The 19,239-nt window shown below is 54.1% G+C and overlaps 2 protein-coding genes across 5 annotated transcripts; both read left to right on the plus strand.

Moving 5' to 3' along the window:
• Window positions 1-849: 849 nt before the first annotated feature.
• Window positions 850-6,829, plus strand: LOC100341913 (olfactory receptor 2M2-like). Of its 3 annotated transcripts, none has more exons than XM_070075709.1 (3): window positions 850-958; window positions 1,134-1,344; window positions 5,857-6,829. In XM_070075709.1, the coding sequence occupies exon 3, from the start codon at window positions 5,940-5,942 to the stop codon at window positions 6,825-6,827; it is 888 nt and encodes a 295-aa protein (XP_069931810.1). In that variant the 5' UTR covers window positions 850-958; window positions 1,134-1,344; window positions 5,857-5,939; the 3' UTR covers window positions 6,828-6,829. The 3 variants fall into 3 exon arrangements, 2 of the variants coding, with proteins under 2 accessions (XP_069931810.1, XP_069931811.1); XM_070075710.1 differs by lacking the exon at window positions 850-958 and adding an exon at window positions 989-1,068; XR_011389385.1 differs by lacking the exons at window positions 850-958; window positions 5,857-6,829 and adding an exon at window positions 5,389-5,824 and having other exon boundaries at window positions 970-1,344.
• A 3,279-nt stretch (window positions 6,830-10,108) lies between these two features.
• Window positions 10,109-19,046, plus strand: LOC103346586 (ral-GDS-related protein). Of its 2 annotated transcripts, none has more exons than XM_051827909.2 (13): window positions 10,109-10,316; window positions 10,695-10,757; window positions 12,071-12,264; window positions 13,465-13,658; window positions 13,797-14,065; window positions 14,695-14,910; window positions 15,243-15,346; window positions 16,039-16,108; window positions 17,341-17,415; window positions 17,825-17,899; window positions 18,043-18,075; window positions 18,430-18,551; window positions 18,769-19,046. In XM_051827909.2, exons 1-13 carry the CDS (start codon window positions 10,179-10,181, stop codon window positions 18,830-18,832), a joined length of 1,617 nt encoding a protein of 538 aa, XP_051683869.2. In that variant the 5' UTR covers window positions 10,109-10,178; the 3' UTR covers window positions 18,833-19,046. The 2 variants fall into 2 exon arrangements, with proteins under 2 accessions (XP_051683869.2, XP_051683868.2); XM_051827908.2 differs by having other exon boundaries at window positions 18,046-18,075.
• Window positions 19,047-19,239: the final 193 nt, after the last annotated feature.

The raw sequence follows: 19,239 nt of genomic DNA on the forward strand, positions 1-19,239 counted from the left end.
ATAAATAAATTTTTAAAAAATATGAACACTTCTGCCTGATTTCTCAGGGTGCCATGGAGAGTTTCACATCCTTATTCCTGAAAGCCTCTCCCTCCCTCAGCCTGCCCTGTCTGTTGTTTGCCCCAGCTGACAGGTCCTTGTTTCTGATGACAGCAGGTGGTGCATTTGCCTTTGAATGTTGTTGACAAAAGCCCTCCACCAAAGCTGCCCTTGCTGAGTGAGTTCCAGGACTGGGTCCTCAGGGAGTCTCCAGACAGATCAAAGAACACAAACACAGTTCCTGGGAGTGAGGTTCCCTCTGCCTCTGAGGACTCAGCTGCTGTCCTGGAGTCCACCACCCTAGTGGTGAGAGAGGCCGGGCAAGGAGACCTCACAACACTGCAAGTCTCACCTGCTGTGGGCACCTACACTGGCTCTCTCACTTCCCTACTGCACACTCTATGTCCGTATGTTTTCTCTGGGAAGACATCAGTGGAGTGCGTGGATAGGGGCCTTGTGTCTCTCCTTAAAGGGAGACATCAGAGGCTGTGCCAGGGTCTCACAGCTCAGAAGCACCCTGTGCCCTGCCTGAGCATTCCTGACCTCTGTGGCCTTGGATGCAGCACCCACATATCTGATCTGTACTCTCCAAGTCCCTCCCACTTGGTTAGGCAGTTCCTCCTGAATCTGGAAGAAATTCAAGCAACTCTCAGAGAAAAGTTAATTAATGCCTGGGGGTAGAATTCCTAATGGGCAAAGGTGATTGGAGCCACCAGAAGTGATTACATAACAGCCGGAGTTTCATTTCATCAGGCAGTTCCTTTACTGATGCACAAGCTCACATTTGTTTCTCATTTCCTGCATTGCCATAGCCCCCCTGCAAGGGATGCATCAGTCCCACAGTGTTTTCTTTGTAAATATTAACTGAATCGTCTGGGGTGATTTTCTGTGAAGAATGTGCCTGATTCCCTTTGGGGAGGTCAGTTTCCAAGGTTGATAGTGACCGGCTGGAACAGCTTCATAAACTTGAGGTTTAGTTGGGATCAGTCATCTGGTTCTTGCCAGGAGTGAAGGGAAGCTCACTTCCAGGTCAGTTCTTTCAAAGTGTGTAAATTAGAATCCTTCAGCAATTTATGAGACTTTCATTTCCACAGGACCTGAAACCTACACGTGGGGGATCCCAGACACTGAGAGCCAGAAGGGATTGCTGGCTCTGCATGGAAGCAGGGCAGAGAAGAGTTACCTGGGTAAGGCTTGGACTGGGAGACAGGCACTGGTGTTGACAGAGGACAGGCCACCGGGTGACACTGTTCTCCACCTGCCCACCATCTGAGATGCTTGGTTCCTGACTTGGTTCTCATCAAGGTGAGAGATGGGAGCAGGATTCTGAGTGTGGGTGTCAGTAGGTTTGTGTGTGTGAAGGGGTGTGGGAGCTGGAGGGCAGAGGAGAAGTCTGGATGGGAGGGGATAAGATGCTCAGTCATCACCCACAGGTAAGAGATGGCACACAGACTCTGAATCAGCCTGTCTAGGTTCAAATCCAGGTTCTGTACTTTTTACCCATTTCATCTTGGATAAGTGAGCAAACCTCTCTGCTGGGGTCCCTTATCTGTAAAATATGACATAGCAAACTGCCCATGAGGGTAATTACTAAGTGCAAGGTACTTAAAACTGTGACCTCTACTTAGCATGTATGTGTTACCCATTGCTGTTTCAAGTATGACCTATCTTACAGATTTTTTGTTCAGAAATATATCTTTTTTTTTTGACAGGCAGAGTGGACAGTGAGAGAGAGAGACAGAGAGAAAGGTCTTCCTTTGCTGTTGGTTCACCCTCCAATGGCCGCTGCGGCCGGCGCATTGCGCTGATGTGATGGCAGGAGCCAGGTACTTATCCTGGTCTCCCATGGGGTGCAGGGCCCAAGGACTTGGGCCATCCTCCACTGCACTCCCTGGCCACAGCAGAGAACTGGCCTGGAAGGGGGCAACCAGGACAGAATCCGGCACCCTGACTGGGACTAGAACCCGGTGTGCCGGCGCCACAAGGTGGAGGATCAGCCTAGTGAGCCGCAGCGCTGGCCAGAAATATATCTTTTAGAAAAGATTTATTTATTTCAAAGGCAGAGTGACAGAGAGGTGGAGAGATCTTCCATCTGCTAGTTCATTCCCTAAATGGCCACAACAGTTGAGGCTCTGCCAGACTGAAGCCAAAAACCTGGAACTCTATCTGGGTGTCCCACATGGGTAGCAGGAGCCCAAGTACTTAGGCCGTCTTCAGCTGCCTTCCCAGGCACATTAGCAGGAAACCGAATTCGAAGTGGAACAGCCAGGACTTGAATCAGCTCTTTGATATGGGATGCCGGCATTGTAAGTGACGTCTTAACCTTCTGTGCTACTACACCAGTCCCCCAAAATATACCTTAAATGTACAAATTAGTTATTCTCTGATGTTTACGTTTTAGTGAAAAATGGTGTAATGCTGGAATCATCTGGTTAAAGAGAACTGGAAGAACTGAAGCTATACTATCCAAGTCTGATGGAGATCAGTCTCCTGGGAAGATGAAGCAGACCTGGTCAGGTGTCCACCCTGGGCAGGCTCACCAGGTCACCCACCAAGCTGGGAGGCCCCCAATGGGGATGCTCTGAGAGAACCAGGGATATTCTTACCCCACAGTTTACCCTCTAGGTTTGATGAGTACAAAGGCAAATGTAGCACCTCACTTATCACGTACCCTAGTGAGCAAATGAGATGGCACCCTTGGGATTCCCTGCAGGACCTGGGTCCCAGGGGTGGGGGGCTCCTTGTTGCTCCTTCACTCCCTCTTGCCCACCCCTTTCTGTTTCCCTTTCTGTGCTGCATAGTCTTGGGTGCTGGACACTCAGTCTTAGTGCTGAGATTAAACACAAGAATAAGACAATGAAATTTCTCCCAAGCAAGGGATGGGAAAAGAGATAGATGGTCATGGGTACCTATTACAGGGGCAGTGAGGCTGTGTGAGAGTCCAGGCACAGACTGTGTTGATACTGAGTCCAGTACCTCATTTAGTCACTGCAAATGCTCTTCCACCAAAAAAATCTGTGATTCTAAAACCGGTGAGTTTTTAAGACCAAAATTAGTTTCCTTTGCAATTTTGAAAGCATCCTCCATAAAGGATGTCTATGGCCTTCCCCCATCAACATCTGAAAACAGATGCAATCCTTGAGGGAGTTACCCCTCCATTCCCTCTCTAGGGCGATGACGGCCTCCTGTGGGTCCTGAAGCCAAGGAGCAGAGAGCTTGAGGCTGTGCTGGGGAGGCGTCCTGCAGGCGCTGAGTAGACACCAGGGAGGACACCGAGACCAGCCCCCAGCACCCCCTATTCCATGGCTCTGTGGTTGAGAAGGGGGTCAGCAGTGAAACGCTGCATCTCCCCTCAGATCAGCTCTAGGGAGCCCCATGATCACACACAGGACTGTGGGAAAATCTTGGTGCTCATTCATGCCGTTCTGATGACCCAAGGGTTCATAGTACCCAGATGCATCCACTAGATGTTTTATTTTTTCTTCTGGATATTCCACTATAATGTGGCTCATGAGTTCCAAACTCATGTGTTTTTATGGATTGGCAGAATAAAGAAAACCAAAAGTTGTGAGGCTGGAGGAGCAGTGGGAGAGTGAGGGAAAGGAAGCATGCAGGGCATCTTCACACGGAGTCAGGGTACACATTAAGATGAGCTGGATAGATGTAACGTATGAGCATAGGAGCACTGTCGTATCTGGCCCTTAGCAGCTTAGTTGAGTGCCTGCTGTTGGAGATTATCCATTTTCTCACTGAAATTAACAATATCTGGAAAGGCACTGTAGCTGAAGTGATTACTGTGGAGCATTATTCACCCTTATCTGGAAGAAAATATCCCTGAAATGACACTGGTGCAAATGAGCTGAAGCTTCCAATGTCCCAGGTTTCTCAGAGAGAAACCACTCACAGTCTAAGTGATAATGGAACTTACAAGTGCCATTCTCCCAGATGGAAGACATGAGCAAGGCTTCTCTGTCCCTCAGGTGTGTTTCATGACCCTCCAGGTTTGTTATGGGTTTATGTGTTTTCTTAAGGCCTCCTCTCATCTAAATAATTAGTGATGTGGTCATCATGAGAATGATAAGCCAGGCTTATTTCTGTCCCTGTTGCTCAAAATTGCTTGGCACAGGAGACTTTTATTTCTATTTCTGTGATTTTGGAGGCTGGGGGCAATAGATATTCTCCAACTGGAATACAGGCACAGTCTAATTTCTCATTTGCAGTTCATAGAAACTGATTCAGTGGTTGTTCATGATTTTTTCTCATATGATTTATCATTTTTTATGACTATTTCCAAAGAAATGCACAACATTGGCTACTCAGTAAAATCATGGGCTGATGTGTCATGCTCTCGAGTTTCCATCATAGGACAGGGATCATGGATTTATTTTATTGTACTTTATTGCACATTCATCTATGGTTCCTGCATGCGTAGACTTAAATCAGCCCATAGGGAAAAGTCCATATGTGAAAAGAATTCATGAATTTATCTAGTGCAGTTCTAGCCAGGGGCATATCCAACGGCTGCTTGTGATCTCAAACAATTGGCTGTAGTTTTATTTGTAGTCACAAGAAACCCATGAATCTCCATTGTTGGGGCTTAACAGACCATATTAAGTAGAGGACTGATGATTTAAACCATGAAATATCTGAAAATTCAGAATGAAATATATAAGCGTTGAGAAGATTGGTGAATAGGATCCTGTTGGCTGTCTTCAATCCCTCCTTATTTGCCCAGTCTCATGCTTCACTGTGAATAGAGTTTACTTCCCTACCGTGTTGGAATGTGGATGACAGTGACAGGTCATGCTGAGCTCAGATAGTCACAGGAATCACATGACTCTACTTGCTCCTTTTTGTGTTTCTTCTGGCCTCCCTAAGGATAGCAAGTCCCAGAGGTGGGCTTTTGGCCTAGTGATTAAGATGCTTGTTAAAGCTCTCGAGTCTCATATTGAGTAACTGGATTCAATTCCTAGTTCCAGCTCCTTTGATTCTACCTTCGGGCGAGTGCAGACCATGGGAGGCAGTGCTGATGGCCCATGTAGTTGGTCCCTGCCATGCATGTGGGAGACATGGATTGAGTTCATAGCTCCTGACTCCAGCCTGGTACCAGCCCTGGCCATTGCAGGCATTTGGGAAGTGAATCAGCAAATGACTTTCTCTCTCTGTCTCTGTCTCTCAGTCTCTATCTCTCTCCCTTCCTCCCTCCCTCTCAAATACATATTAATAATTTCTTTAAAAGTAAAGAACAGGGACCAGCTCTGTGGTGCAGCAGGTTAACGCCTTGGCCTGAAGCGTCAGCATCCCACATGGGTGCTGGTTCTAATCCCGGCTGCTTCTCTTCCAATCCAGCTCTCTGCTGTGGCCTGGGAAAGCAGTGGAAGATGGCCTAAATCCTTGTGCCCCTGCACCCATGTGGGAGACCCTGGCTTTGGATCTACACAGCTCCAGCCATTGCAGCCAGTTGGGGAGTGAACCAACGGATGGAGAACCTCTATCTCTGCCTCTCCTATCTCTGTGTAACTCTTTCAAATAAATAAATAAATCTTTAAAAAAAGTAAAGAACAAGCCCCAGATACCTACTGATCCCAGAGTGAAAGATGTCTGAATTACACATGTACTTGTCTTGCAGCCTAAAATAAAATGTTCCATTTGACCTGCAGATGTGGAGCAATAAAATTAGTGTCTATTTTCAAAAGTCACTCAGATTCAAGGGGTTGTTGTTACATCAGATTAATTTAGTGACAGCTGACTGATAGAAATATTTGGAAAATTTTTATACAATTCCACTTGACTTTTCTCTCATCTTCTTTTTGTTAGCTCAATCAGACAAGTCAAGGCAATGGAGAACGGAAATGAGACATTAATGGCAGATTTTTATTCTCTTGGGACTCTTCCCCCAAATGAAATATGTCAGTGTCCTCATCCACATTATCATCTTGGTTTACCTGGCTTCATTCGCTGGGAACCTCATCCTGCTCCTCCTGATATGGATGGACCTGAAGCTCCATACCCCAATGTACTTTCTCCTCAGCCAGCTTTCTGTTGTAGACCAGGCCCTCATTAGCACCACTGTTCCAAAGATGGCAATAAACTTTTTCTCTGGAAGGAAGAACATCACACGTCTTGCTTGTGGAACCCAGTTATTTTTCTTCTTTGCTCTTGGGGGTGCTGAGTGCATCTTGTTGACTTTCATGGCCTATGACCGTTATGCAGCTGTCTGTAACCCCCTGAGATATGCAGTATTTATGAACCATGCAGTCTGTTTACAAATGGCTGTGGTGTCCTGGATAGGGGGAATTCTAGCTTTCACAGCTCATACTTCTTACACCATGAGTCTGCCAATGTGTGGCTCCAGAGAGATCCACCATTTCTACTGTGAGATGCCAGGGATCATGAAGATCTCATGCGCAGACACTTCCACCTATGAAATGGTGGTCTTTGTGATGGGCATTGCATTTCTAGTTATCCCCTTTGGACTCATTATGTCTTCTTACACCCTCGTCTTCCTCAGTGTCCTTCGTATGAAATCCCCCCAAGGTAGGAACAAGGCCTTGGCTACGTGCTCCTCCAATCTTCTAGTGGTGAGTCTTTACTTAGGACCATGTGTTTTCATGTCTATGACACCAGGTTCATCCCACACCCCTGAGCAGGAGCAGGCTGTATCTGTATTCTGCACTGTACTCACACCCATGCTAAACCCACTTATCTATAGCCTAAGGAACAAGGATGTGGTAGGGGCTTTTCAGAGAGTTGTGGGGAAACATTTGATCTCTGAACAGAAGACATAAGTGCCAAGATGATAAACAACTACATGGAGGACCAATAGGCAAAACTCCAGGAGCATCCACAATCCTATTTTCTGGTGTGAGGAGCTCTGCTCCATTCCCTGTGAGAAAAATCACATGGTTTAATTCCATCAGCAATGTTAAAAAGTTTTTAATGGACATTTGTATTTAAAAATTTTTGATCAGAGTTGGCAAACTCAAAAGGCTTCCATAGCCTTGGTAACCCATGACAAGAGCCTAGGGTGATCACTGACACCATACACAAGAGTGTCAATTGTTAAGTCAAAAACAGGAGTCACTGCGCATTTACTCCCCATGTAGGATCTCTGTCCTGAGCCCAGAGCCCACTGAAACTAGGGAAGCCAGGCTAGGACCTAAAGCCACCCTCTCTGCTGTGGTCTTTGTGCTGCTGAGGTGGACTCATGGCCTGATGCTGCTCCTACCCCACTAGTGATGCTGCATGAGGTATCAGAGTGGTCAGCAGGAGCCTCGGTGCTCCACTTGGCACTGAAACTGCTCTAGAGACTCTGTCTTCTGGCACTGGCCTGGGCACAGGGGCCATTAGGATCTGCTCACACTGGGTTTTCCTGGCCTGAATAACAACACAGTCCTGTGGTTCCTTGCTGATGGCTGCAGGCTGTAGGAGGGGAGGTAGGAGGCCACATCTGGGGCTCTGTGCAGTCTTGAGGATACCCAGCGGGCCCAGGTGAAGCCAACAGTGACACATGCTGATACAGGTCTACCCTACCTTACCCTACCTGCCTCATACTGGGGCAAGTCCCGAGACTCCATACACAAGCACTTGCGCAGAGATGGGAGCCATTAGAACCTTCCGTGTTGGGCTTTGCCAGCCGATGCAAGTTGTGCTATTTATGAAAGACTGTAAGAGGTTGATAAAGGCTTCTGCTTCACTATCCAGACTGGCACCCAGCTGGGCTACACCTGGGTCCCACAGTGGATGGGCCCTTGGGGTACTTGCCAGGCCTCCAAAGACTGGTGATGACAACATGCTGTAAGGAGTCCCTCCCCCTGGAGTGTAGGCCTCCACACAAGGCCTGGCAAGTCAGAGGCTTAGTCAATGAGGACTGGCCTGTGTGTAGATGCCTTTACCTATACCTGGTACTGGTCTCAGGGGGGTGGGCTCTAGCTCTGAGCTCTACTGCAGGGTCCTGCACTCCCTCTGCTGCCCTACTGTGCACCTGATCTTAGCCAAAAGGCTGAGAAGTGATCCTGCCCTACTCTGCAACAACCAGGGTCTTGCTGCAGTTCCAGCTGGCGGTTGGGGAAAGGGTGGTGGAGTTGGCCTGGCTGTGGAGGTCCAAACACTCAGTCTGCAGGTGTGGGCTGCTGGACTCCACCCGAGTCTGAAGTTGGTGATGGTGACGGTGGGCCTGACACAGGGATTCTGTCTCCTCTCTCCCTCCCCCAACCAAGAGCTGACTGTCCATACTGTACTACTTGGGGCCAGGGCAGGGGTAACATGGCACCTCTTTCTTCCTGCTTTCTTCAATGCAACTTTCCCAACTATTCTACTAAACCAGGCACTGTGTGGTCCCTATCCTAGCTTCCATAGTTGTGTGACGGCAACTTGCTCTGTGGATAGCTGTTCAAACTGTAGTCCTCGTGGAGGTGTTTGCTGGGGCACCTTAGTCAGCCACAATCTTTCTTCCAGCCTATCATATTAATTTATCCACAAGAAAAGCTGAAGAAATTTTAATCAGTTTCTAAATAGTTGTTTCAACATAGTGGAATTCAACTGTTTCTCCTTAACACCAGTGATAAGCGAAGCCAAATGCCCAAACTTCTCACTTCCTCCTGGGTAGAAGTTTCTCAGTGTCCCTTGAGGTGGGACTCATTCAGTGTCATGGGTGGTTCAGGTATTGTCACTTTGGAAGCACTGACTTGTCAGACAAAAGTGTGCCTGTGGTGGCAGTTACAGCAGTCCCAACATGGCGATGCTGTTTTCCCTTCTGGCCCTGGGTGGAGACGTCCCCAGTGGTTCTCAGACAAGCAGTTACTTGCACAGCAGTGATACACAGTGGAGGGAGCCTTCCTCCTGTAATGAGGGTACCTAGTCCTGAGTACAATAGCAGGGCTGCTGTGGGTGAGAATGAAAACATTAGTTTTGTTACCAAGACTTTGACTAGAATATCGTATTAGAGACGGGGCATGGAACCCAGCATGATGAAGTTGGTCTAGGGAAAAGAGTTTAGCCTATGAAGCAGAGAAAACCCCTTGGACAAAAGTAACCCCTGGCCTGGTCCATGACTTCTATGATTCTCCAGACTTCAGGGTGAATGAGGAAGGAATACAAAATTTCCAAATGTTTTAGGGACCTGGAGAAGGAAGTATTTCACCTGAAACTGTGGGAATTGCAAACTCTGAGCCAAGTCCTTGCTATGACTCATTAGCATGGAGTAGATTTAACTCACTTATTTTGTGATTCTTTACTAAAAGGTCAAGAAATGAGACTTTTAAAGAGTGTATATGATCAATCTCTATTCTCTCTGCACTCATGTAAATAATCAGGCCAAGCTGAATGAGACTAGACCTGCTTTCAAGTGGAAGTGTCTTCCTGTTGGCATCGTGGTGAAAATGGAGGCACCTGTGGGGGGCCTTTGTGTTTCAGTGGAAAACAACAGTAGACTTGTTCCTCCACTCTGGCCCTGGTTGCTGATGCTGAGCTTGTATTATCTGTCTGTGAGGTGGCCTGGTTCGGAGGCCTCACATGCAGATGACGGCTGATTTGCCATAAGTTTTGGAGGATGTCTTTCACGTGCGCTGTCTCAGGTCTCCTCGTGGAGTTCTCTGAAATGCCCGATGTCCAAACCAGAGACACTCACACTGCAGACCAGGAAACATGCTTCAGGCCATCCTCTAAATCTCCTTGGCCAATGGCCTCCCCCCCCACTCAGGGATGGAGCTTCGAGTCTGTTGTAGACACTGCCCTTGGCTTTCCTCACTGACCTTAGCTTGGATTTTAGGGGCCTTCCTAAGAAGCAGGCTACTGTCTTTGGGAAATGATAGGAAAAGGAGGTTTAGACTCCAACTGAGTGCCCTTCAACCTGGGATCCTGACCCCATCCAGATCTCCCAGGCACTGAGGGATGGGGCTGTGTTTGCATAATTGTGCACAGTCAAGGGGATGGCATCGGGCAGGAGAGGAACAGTCAGCAGCCCAGAGGGCCTTGGGAACTCTTCCTGCTGGAAGGGTCCATGTCCTGGACCTGAAGGAAGTGACCTCACTTCCTTGGTGACGGGCCACAACAGACCATGGAACTCTGGTAACCAGGCACCCACATTCTAGTGGTAGCCATTGCCAGCTCACTTGATAGGAAACGTTGCAGGGAGAACTATGTTCCCTTGCTGCTGCCCTTCAAGGCGAGGCTCTCGCAGAGCCAAAGCCCAGAATGAAGGTCTCTTCCAGCGTGTAACACGCTGGCTGAGCTCTCACTATGGACGCCTGTGGCCACGGGGGAGGAGGCAGCCACAGGTAACAGGGTTTAGCAGCCCTGGAAAGTCCCGTCCAGGGCCGGAGTCTCTGGCGACCCCGCGTGGGCTGTCCTCCCGTTCCCAAGAAGGGAACAGAGGAGGGGCCCTTCCTGCACAGCACCAGGACTCAGGCATTGGAGGACAGCTGTGGTGTCATCTGTACCCATTCCAGGGATGGCAGATGGGAAAGTGGGTGTTGGGGGCCCTTTTGTGTACTCAGGGGTTACACCTGAGTTCTCCTGTGTCCCCTGGAGTCCTCCTGGCTGGGGGTATACACAGATGTCCCTATGTATGTGACCTGGGAAGTGGAAATACTCACGGGGTGTCTCCTGTGGGACACTGACGCCTTCTGGCCTGGCTCCGGGCACTCTGTTTGCAGGGCTCCACGCTGGAGATCAGCAATGATTCCCGTGAGGAACTCATCTTCTCAGGCAACGGACAGGTGCGTCAGGCCAACAGCCGTGGACAGTGCTGGGCTGGGCTGAGGGAGGGGCCTAGGGAGATACACAGGCGGGGACTCAAGATGAGCAGGCTGGGCCGAGGACCAGAGCCTGGATATTGGCACCTCTGGGCCCCGTTCTGGTGTTTCACTCCTGAGTGACTGACCCCAGTCTCGTTCCTAAGAGATCTCGCCCCTATGCTGCTCACTGACAGCTGGCTTATGGCAACCCCATGTCGGGTCCTGGTGGGATTTTCAGGGGACAGGTTACTACTGGTTCCCTGGATACGAAGTCAAGAGCGTCCACGTGTGGGACAGCACTGTTTTCCCACCCAGCCCGGGAATCCCGGGCAGAGGTCAGCTCCGCTGTGCTTCCAGACCTCCCCACAACCCACGACGGAGAACCCAAACCCCACACACAGGGGTGAGGCTTACACTCAAGAGAGAGAGAGAGAGATAGAGAGAGAGAGAGAGAGACTACTGCAATCATGTGTTGGCACTGTGTCTCTTGGTCTCAGCCCTGGAGCCCCCACCCGTCTCCATCCTGTTCCATGAGAAAGGACATTTGTCCTGCGGCTCAGCTGGGATTCCAGTGCTCGTCCCTGGCTGCCCTGTTGCAGGTCACGGCCTCAGAGAGCGCCCCTGGAAGCCTGGTCTGCTGGGCAGTCAAGCCCAGGGCCCACACGAGGGCGGCTCTCACACAGGAGTTTGCACACAGTGCTGGGGGCTGGATGTCCCTGTGTCTCCTGCTTGTACATGTCCATCTCCGTTCCCATGTTCTTGTGTTCTCCCGTGCTTCTCTGTGTCCTTGTCCCCTCTCCTTATCAGCATGGCAGAGCTGGGGCCCACACCATGGCCTGGCCTAACGTCCATCACCTCCTCAGGAGCACATGGCACATGCAACCACACTCAGGGACGCAGAGTCAGAGCGTCACCGTCGCTCTCACAGGAGCTAATGCCCTGCTGAGACAGAGGCCCAGACCGCACTTGCTGGGGAGAGGGGCTGAGGTGTCCCCCTGGAGCAGCCACGGTCAGATCACCGTGCAGAAGGGCTGTGGCCGGGACACCGCCAGCTGCCATCTCTGCACTGCTGCTCCCAGCTGCTGGCCTCCCTGGGGGGATACTCTGCCCTCTCCACTCTCCCACACTGCTCTCTATGTGGCCAACAAAGTCACTCTGGGCCTTTCATTCCCCACCCCCCAGGGATGTGAGAGGTCACCTGGTGCAGCTGGATGCCCTCTATGAGGGGGTCTTCTCCCAGCCCAGACTCCAGTGGTTGGGGGTCCCTGACTCCTGTCCCTGCTGGTCCCCCCTAGTTTGGAGGTGTGTCCACACTGCACCTGGCTGAGGTCTGCCCTCTGCGGAGCCTGCAGCCATGCACCGGGGCAAAGCTGGAGGAGTCCCTGGTCCTGACCTCCCCAGGAAGAACCATTGCTTACCTGTCCACTCTGCTGTGCTCATATGACGACTTCAGTACTGTTCCGTATTTCCTGGACCAGATATTCCATAGGTGAGTGTCTGTGCCCTCCAGACACACGGGGCCTCTGCCGCCCCCTACCCGTGGCTCTCTGTGCTCCTCTGAGAAGTGGGGTGGTGTGGGCGTGAGCCTCAGGGGTTGACAGGGACCATGTGACTGCAGACATGGCAGAGGCCTGGTGCCTGCTCTGTGGCCAGGGCTTCTGGTGCTGCGCTCATCCCTCTTCTTCTGGTCTCTGCACCCTCGGGACTCAATAGCCCATGGCCCTCAAGGTTTGGAAAACCCCACAGAGAGCAGCCCTGCCTTCCCATCTGTAAAGGAGGCCTCCCAGCTCCAGGCCCTGATTCAGACACAGTAGGGCCCGGGCACTGGGTGTGAGGCCCAGGCCCCTGAGCTCTCTGGCAAGGGTCCGAGTTTGGTTCATCACACAGCACATGAATGTTAAACACTGGGCAGTCACTTTGCAGACACGCGTCACAGCTCAGTGAACAAAGCAGACAGCATTCCCAGGGCCTCTTGACCTGGGAGGACCCAGACTCTCGCAGCTGAAGGCCTGCCTGGGTCCTGTGCACAGGGTCAGAGGGAAGAGCATGCGTCCCTCCATGGTCTTGCCAGGACGTCAGAGCCCAGGCCCCACTAGGACGTCAAGGACTGTGGGTCCAGTCAGAGGCCTTCTGTCCCTGCAAACTGTGGGAGTGAAATGTGGGCTGTGGCTGGGGAGGGACAGACAGGGTGTGGATCTCCCACTTCCTGTGACTCCTCTGAGAGTACCAAGGCCCAGGGACTCCCCACAAAGGAAAGGAGAACAGAGCTGGGAATGGGATCCCAGACCTGCAAAGGAGAGGGGAGGCTGGGGCACAGAACAGCCAGGGGTCCATGCCCAGCACAGGTGCTTCCCAGCTCCACCCATGCTCCCAGCCCCCACCCCAGGAGGCCCAGACCTGCAGAGATCCTGAGAAACCTGCTCCCAAGTCTGCCTGGAGCCTCCGTGCTGAGAACCGGAGGCCCTCCCCTCAGGAAAGGTCACTGGGAGGCTGTCACCACGGGGTGTGCACCAGCCCTGTTGACCAGGTCTCCCATGGCCAGGGCAGCCCAGGAGGGCTTGGGGGGTGGGGTCATGCTCTGGATAGGCTGAGGCATGCCCAGGGTCCCAGAGTCACAGAGGGGCCCAGGCAGTGCAGTGTGATGGCCAAGGCCAGCCTCTGACCCCGCTGCCCTCCCTTGCGTCCCCAGCAACATGGCTTCCTTCCTGGGACGCTGCAGAGACCTGTACGAGGCAGAGCTCCATGGCTGCACCAGCCTTCCACTGCTGAAGATGAAGGTGGGCTGCAAGCATGTCAGCCTTCCTGGAGGAGATCTGGGGACCCAGGTGTACTTTCTGTATGCCCTGCCCGGACACACCCAGCACCCTGAGGCCAAAGCAGACGGTGAGGGGCAGCACAGTCTGCAGGTCTCTCAGGGGTGGTGTTTGGGGCTGGAATCCCCTTCCATGCAGTACGACCTCTCGGGGTTTGCAGAGGCCACTGGAAGGTGATTCACGTTGGCGACCCTTTCTCTTCTTCCAGCTCCTGCTCTGCGTGCAGGGCCAGCACCCTTCCGCACACTGGCTCTGGAGCCAGCTGCAGCACCACTGGCTCAGCCAGGACCTGCTCCAGAACAAGGGCCAGCTTCCCCATGGGGCCTGCCCCCATGCACACAATCAGCACCAGGGCCAGCTCCACAGGCCTCCTCTGGCTGGGCTGGGACTGCAGAGGAGCTGCCTGGGTCGGAGATGGTTGACATCACCGCCTTCTCCCCCAGGACGATGGCAGAACAGCTCACGCTTCTGGATGCGGTGAGCAGCCGGCTCTGCTGCGCAGGGCCAGGACCACGGCGTCCCTGTGGCACCTGCCGTCCCACACAAGCCCTGGCCAGAGTCAGCCCAGGCTTCATGTCTCAGCCCCAGTGTGACCTGGGGTTGTTTCTCATGTCCTAACGCACTTGTCCCCTGTGGACAACAGAGATGGGATACACTCATGCCAGGTGCACAGAGCAACAGACAGAAAGCTGGGCACGGTGTGGCCCGGTGGTGGTGGAGGGCACTCACTGAGGTGCAGCCTGGCCCCCCATCCCTGCCGGTCTGCCCAGAATGCCTTACCTGTCTCAGCACTGATTAGGCTTCAGAGTTGGACGGGGTCCCAGAGCAGACAAGCAAACAGAGCCCCTTGTTGTAGCTGCCACAGGGAGGTGCGCTGGGATGGGGACAAGGAGCACAGGGCTTATGGCGATGGGCTGAGGGATGGGGAGTTGGCCAGGATGCCTGGGAGAAAACACCTCTGTGTCTTCTCTCCAAGAATGCGCTCTGGGCCGTGGGGCTCTGGGCACCCTCAGGGGGCTGCTGCTCCCACCGCTGTGAGCCCCATGCACAGCACCCGTGCACTCTGAGTGGGGGTGGCTGTGCCCATGGGACACTCTCCTCCCCAGGAGCTGTTCCAGAAGGTCGTGCCCTTCCACTGCCTGGGCTCCGTCTGGACCGAGCGCAACAAGAGAGGCAAGGAACACCTGGCCTCGACTGTCCGTGCCACCGTCCAGCAGTTCAACTGCGTGACAAATTGTGTAGTAACCACATGTTTGAAGGACCCCAAAATGAAGGCCACGGACAGAGCCCGTGTGGTGGAGCACTGGATCAAGGTGGCCAAGGTCAGCTGCGGGTGGCCAGGGCCCTCACTCACTGCACTCTGGGAATGGCCACTTTGCTTTATCAGCCGTCGGGAGTACACCCTGTGGCTGAAGACCCTGCACAGACCCTGGGCCCTTCCTGGCAGGGAGGGGCCTGACCTGACTCACTTCCCCCAGGGGTGCATGCTCACCTCCCACCTGAACCTCCGTGTGGGTTGAACCCAATCCTCTCACTGTGAGGGTGGCCACAGTGCCCTCGTGCCTTCCTGTGGCTCCGTGGGCATCTGATGCAGGAGGGGGACGTCAGCCCAGGGGGATCAGGTGACTTCTCCCTCATCCGCTCTGCTCTCCAGGAGTGCCAGACCCTCAGGAACTTTTCCTCGGTCCACGCCATCCTGTCTGCTCTGCGGTCCACCTCTCTTTACCGTCTGAAAGAGACGTGGGGAGAAGTCTCCAGGTGGGTGCCTGTCTTGTCCAGGAGCTCCAGGGTTGCCTGGGACCCCAGGACTCAGCACTAACCCCCATGAAGCTGAGAAGGGCCAGTGGCCAGGGACTTGGGGACCAGACATGGACCAGTTGGGGAGGGCAACTGCCTCCCTCGGTCCAAGGCCAGGATATCTGTCTCACAGACATTTACTTAGTGTCAGGCGCTGGTTCCTTTTTAAGATTTATGTATTGTGTAAAAGTCAGAGTTATGGAGAAAAAGGGATTGACAGAGAAACCTTCTAGTGCTGGCTCACTCCCCCAGTGGCCACAGTGGCTGGGCCAGGCCCAAGCCAGTGGCCTTCTCCATCTGGGCACCCCTGTGATCACATGGGATGCTGGCATCACAGCCATCAGCCTAACCCTCTGCACCACAGCACCGGCCCAAACGCAGGTTCTTAACTTGCCCACCTGCACCTGCTCCTGGGCAGCACCAGAGCTCCCTGTGCAGGTGAACTTGAGGCAGAACAGTGTTGCTCAGTGGAGGGGAGGGGCCCAGGAGAACCACTTGAGCTCCCTGCCTGTCCCCTGGGCACCAGGGCTTAGGGAACTCAGTGGGAAACTCACCTGGGCCGTGTGCATCCTCCTTGCTCTCCAGTAAAGGGAGCTGCACTCACCACCCTCCCATCACACTGAGTAGCTCCTCCTGGTTTCCCATCTCCACAGGAAATGCTGCAAAAAATTTGAGCACCTGTGTGAGAAGGACAATGGCTTGACCAGGGATCGGCTCACCAAGGTAGGGGGGCTGGGAGGTGGGGCAAGTGTTTGGGGGGTAGGGTGAGGTGTGGGGTGAGGGCCTTGTGCAGGGGTGGTATTGGCTGGCAGGACAGGCTCTGTGCCCCTGACCCCACCTGGGCTGTGTGGCAGAGTGGCAGGAAGGGCTTCCCTCCTTCCACCAGGTGACCTCGGTTCCTCAGGGAGCCAGGCCTTGCCTGGGATCTGCCTGCCCAGGACCTGCATGGGGAAGGCTGCCTGCCTGCACTGGGGAGGGGGGAACCGAACAACATGGGTGTCCCAGGGCCCATGGTAGACGGCTGCCGAGCATCAGGTGCAGTGGGCACATGAGAGACAGACACCTGTGGCTGTGATGCCCGTCCTGCCCTGACCCACTGCCCATCACCTGAGGTGCTGGGATTCTCACCCTGCGCAGGGCAATGACATCATCTCCAGGTGGATGAGGAGAAGTTCCTGGGGCCTCCTCACACATGCCTGCTGGCTCTGTCCTGACCACATCTTAACGCCATCCACCCGATCGAGGCAGCAAAGTGTGGCCACCCAGATCCTGTGCAGGCCCTGCCTGTCACTAGAGATGATCCCTGGGGGCCACTCGCTGAGTGGAAGGGGAGATGTGCAGCAGAAGCTGTGGTTCATCGTCAACCCTGCTGGGGGTGTGGGGAGCACCCAGTGGGGCTGGGTGGCCAGCACCTGTCAGCCAGGCCTCCTGAGACCACCTGGCCCTCTCCCTCTATGGCTGTGCCTGGCCAGGGATCAGGACACAGAGAGCCCTGATGGACTCCTGGCCAGGGGTGCAGCTGGACTTGGGGTGAAGCAGTGGGATGCCGGTCAGCTGGGGGCAGGGCAGGCTCTCCTGTGTGGCCCTGGGCTGGTCACTGCCCATGGCCTCTGATTTCTCAAGTAGAGGATGGGGCTGATGAGCCTGTTGTGCAGGGCTCACGGGGGTCGGTGAGGCACCAGGAAGGGTGATGCGTGGTGCAGGGCCTGGCCTTCCTCCCAGGGGACAGTGAGGAGGAGGAGGGCAGGCATAGGATGCTGAGTCAGGACAGCTATGGGGGGGTGCCCAGCACCCTCGCCAGCCAAGGAGCAGACCCAGGGAGGCCCCTTGCTCAAGGTGTCCCCAGTGAGGGTGGGAGCACAGAGTGCACTTGGGGGAGGGGGTCAGACATGCAGGGCCCCAGCAGAGGGCCCAGGTGTGGGCAGGCCCTGTGACCCTGACCTTGATCCTGGCAGAAGGGGGCCTTCAAGCTTGCTTCCCGGGAGAAGAATCCGCAGAGAGCACAGATGAGGCTGCGGAAACAACAGAAGGTGTGTGTGCCCGGGCGAGGGGACTCCTCCGTCACACCAGGGCCCGAGCCACAGGAGCAGGGCCTCCACCTCCAGCCCTCCCTGCAGTCCCCACACTGCCTCAGTGGCCTCCACCAGAGAGACCAGAGCCAGGGCCTGGGGCAGCTGAGCTCTCAGTGCACTTGAGGCTGAGGTGGCACTGGGGGCCACATGGCCTGTGTGCCCTTGGACATCCCAGCAGGAGTCCTAGGGGTGCCTGCTGTCCTGGGATTAGCTGGGAGGATGGAGAATGGGGGAGGCTGCCAAGGTCCTGATGGCTCCCAGTGGGAGACATGAGCCATGATTCAGGAGCTGGGGTGGAGGGGTCTCTGGGGCCAGGGCTCAGGTGGCAGCTGAGAGCAGGTGCTCATCACCACCCCCTGTGGCACAGGGAGTCGTCCCCTTTCTTGGCACCTACCTGACAGACCTGGTGATGCTGCACACTGCGATGGGGGACTCTGTGCATGTGAGTGATCCTGGGGCAGGTGGGGAGGGCCGGGTCCCTGAGGCTCAGGGATGGGAGAGCCTGGCTCGAGGACCTCATGAGAGGGGAGGGTCAGGGCTGGGCCCAGCTGGGGGCGGTTCTGATGGACTCTGTCTGCCTTCCAGCAGGCTGACATCAGCTTCCAGAAACTGAATAAGGTGAGCAGCTGTGGCCTCACTCAGGGCAGGAGGGGAATGGGGGTCACAGGTGGTCCCAGTCGGGACCCCCATGCATCACCCCTGCAGCTTTGCTCTATTAGGAGGGCTGGGTGCACATGAGGGGGAGACCCATCCCTAGGGTGGGTGCAGGTAGAGGACTGGAATCAAGGAGAAGCCCCTGGGGAGGGGCTGTTTGCACCCCCTTTGGAGGCCAGGGTGGGGCCTGCATGGGGTAGAGTGGAGGAGGCCTCTTAAGAGGAAACACCCAGAACCCCGCGGCCCCTCCCCTACCAGGTCCCCACAGCGTTCCCAGCCCAGGCCCTGACAGTGTCCTGTGTGTCCCTCCGTCCCCAGGAAATTACAGTCCTGCAAGAAATCCAACTACTGCAGGTGGCAGCGAGCAAGTATTATTTTAAGCGTGATGAGGAGTTTGTCGTGTGGTTCCGGTCTGTGGAGTTTCTCACGGAGAACGAGAGGTGAGTGATGGGCAGGAATTAGGTGAAGCCTAGGGTGGGGGTGGGAGGGCTCTCCCTGCTGTGCAGCTGCAGGGAGCATCGCCCAGGCCCCCTGGTGGGCAGCAGGCCCTGTCCCATGGGCACTGCTGGCCCCAGGACTGCAGCTCCTGGACAGGCCCTGGGAGGGAGGCCTGAGCTGAGGCTCTTGGTGGACTCATGGCTGTGCTCTCTCCGTTAGCTACGCCCTCTCCTGCCAGCTGGAGCCCTCAGCGAAGAGGCCTGCAGTGGCCTCAAGGCCATGAACGCCATCGTGATGCCCTGGTTTTGGAACCTCAGGAGCAGATCTGAGCTCATTGTGAGCCTGGTGCCTGGGATAGTGGCCTCCCTGCTGTGAAGCTGAGGCCTGCGTTGTATCAGTTTAATTGCCCCACTTATGTTTTCTCCTTTTCCTATTTAACTATAGTCACTGTTAGTAACTCCCTATTAGAATTTTATTAAAGTTAATATAAATATGTTGCACCACGAGTTTTATGTTTCCTCGTCATTGCTTCCCCATATCTGAGGTTGTGAGCGGTGTTCCACCCGTGCAAATGTGCCGCGGACATGTGCCCCTCCTAGTTGCAGCTCCAGGAGCTGCACCTCGCTGGTTGAGGTTCCCTGAGGTTCTTCTAAGAGGAGCTGGCAGATCATTTGGTGCCTGGTGTAAAAA

The sequence above is a fragment of the Oryctolagus cuniculus genome, chromosome 6 (assembly GCF_964237555.1).
Source record: "Oryctolagus cuniculus chromosome 6, mOryCun1.1, whole genome shotgun sequence".
Classification (NCBI taxonomy): Eukaryota; Metazoa; Chordata; class Mammalia; order Lagomorpha; family Leporidae; genus Oryctolagus; species Oryctolagus cuniculus.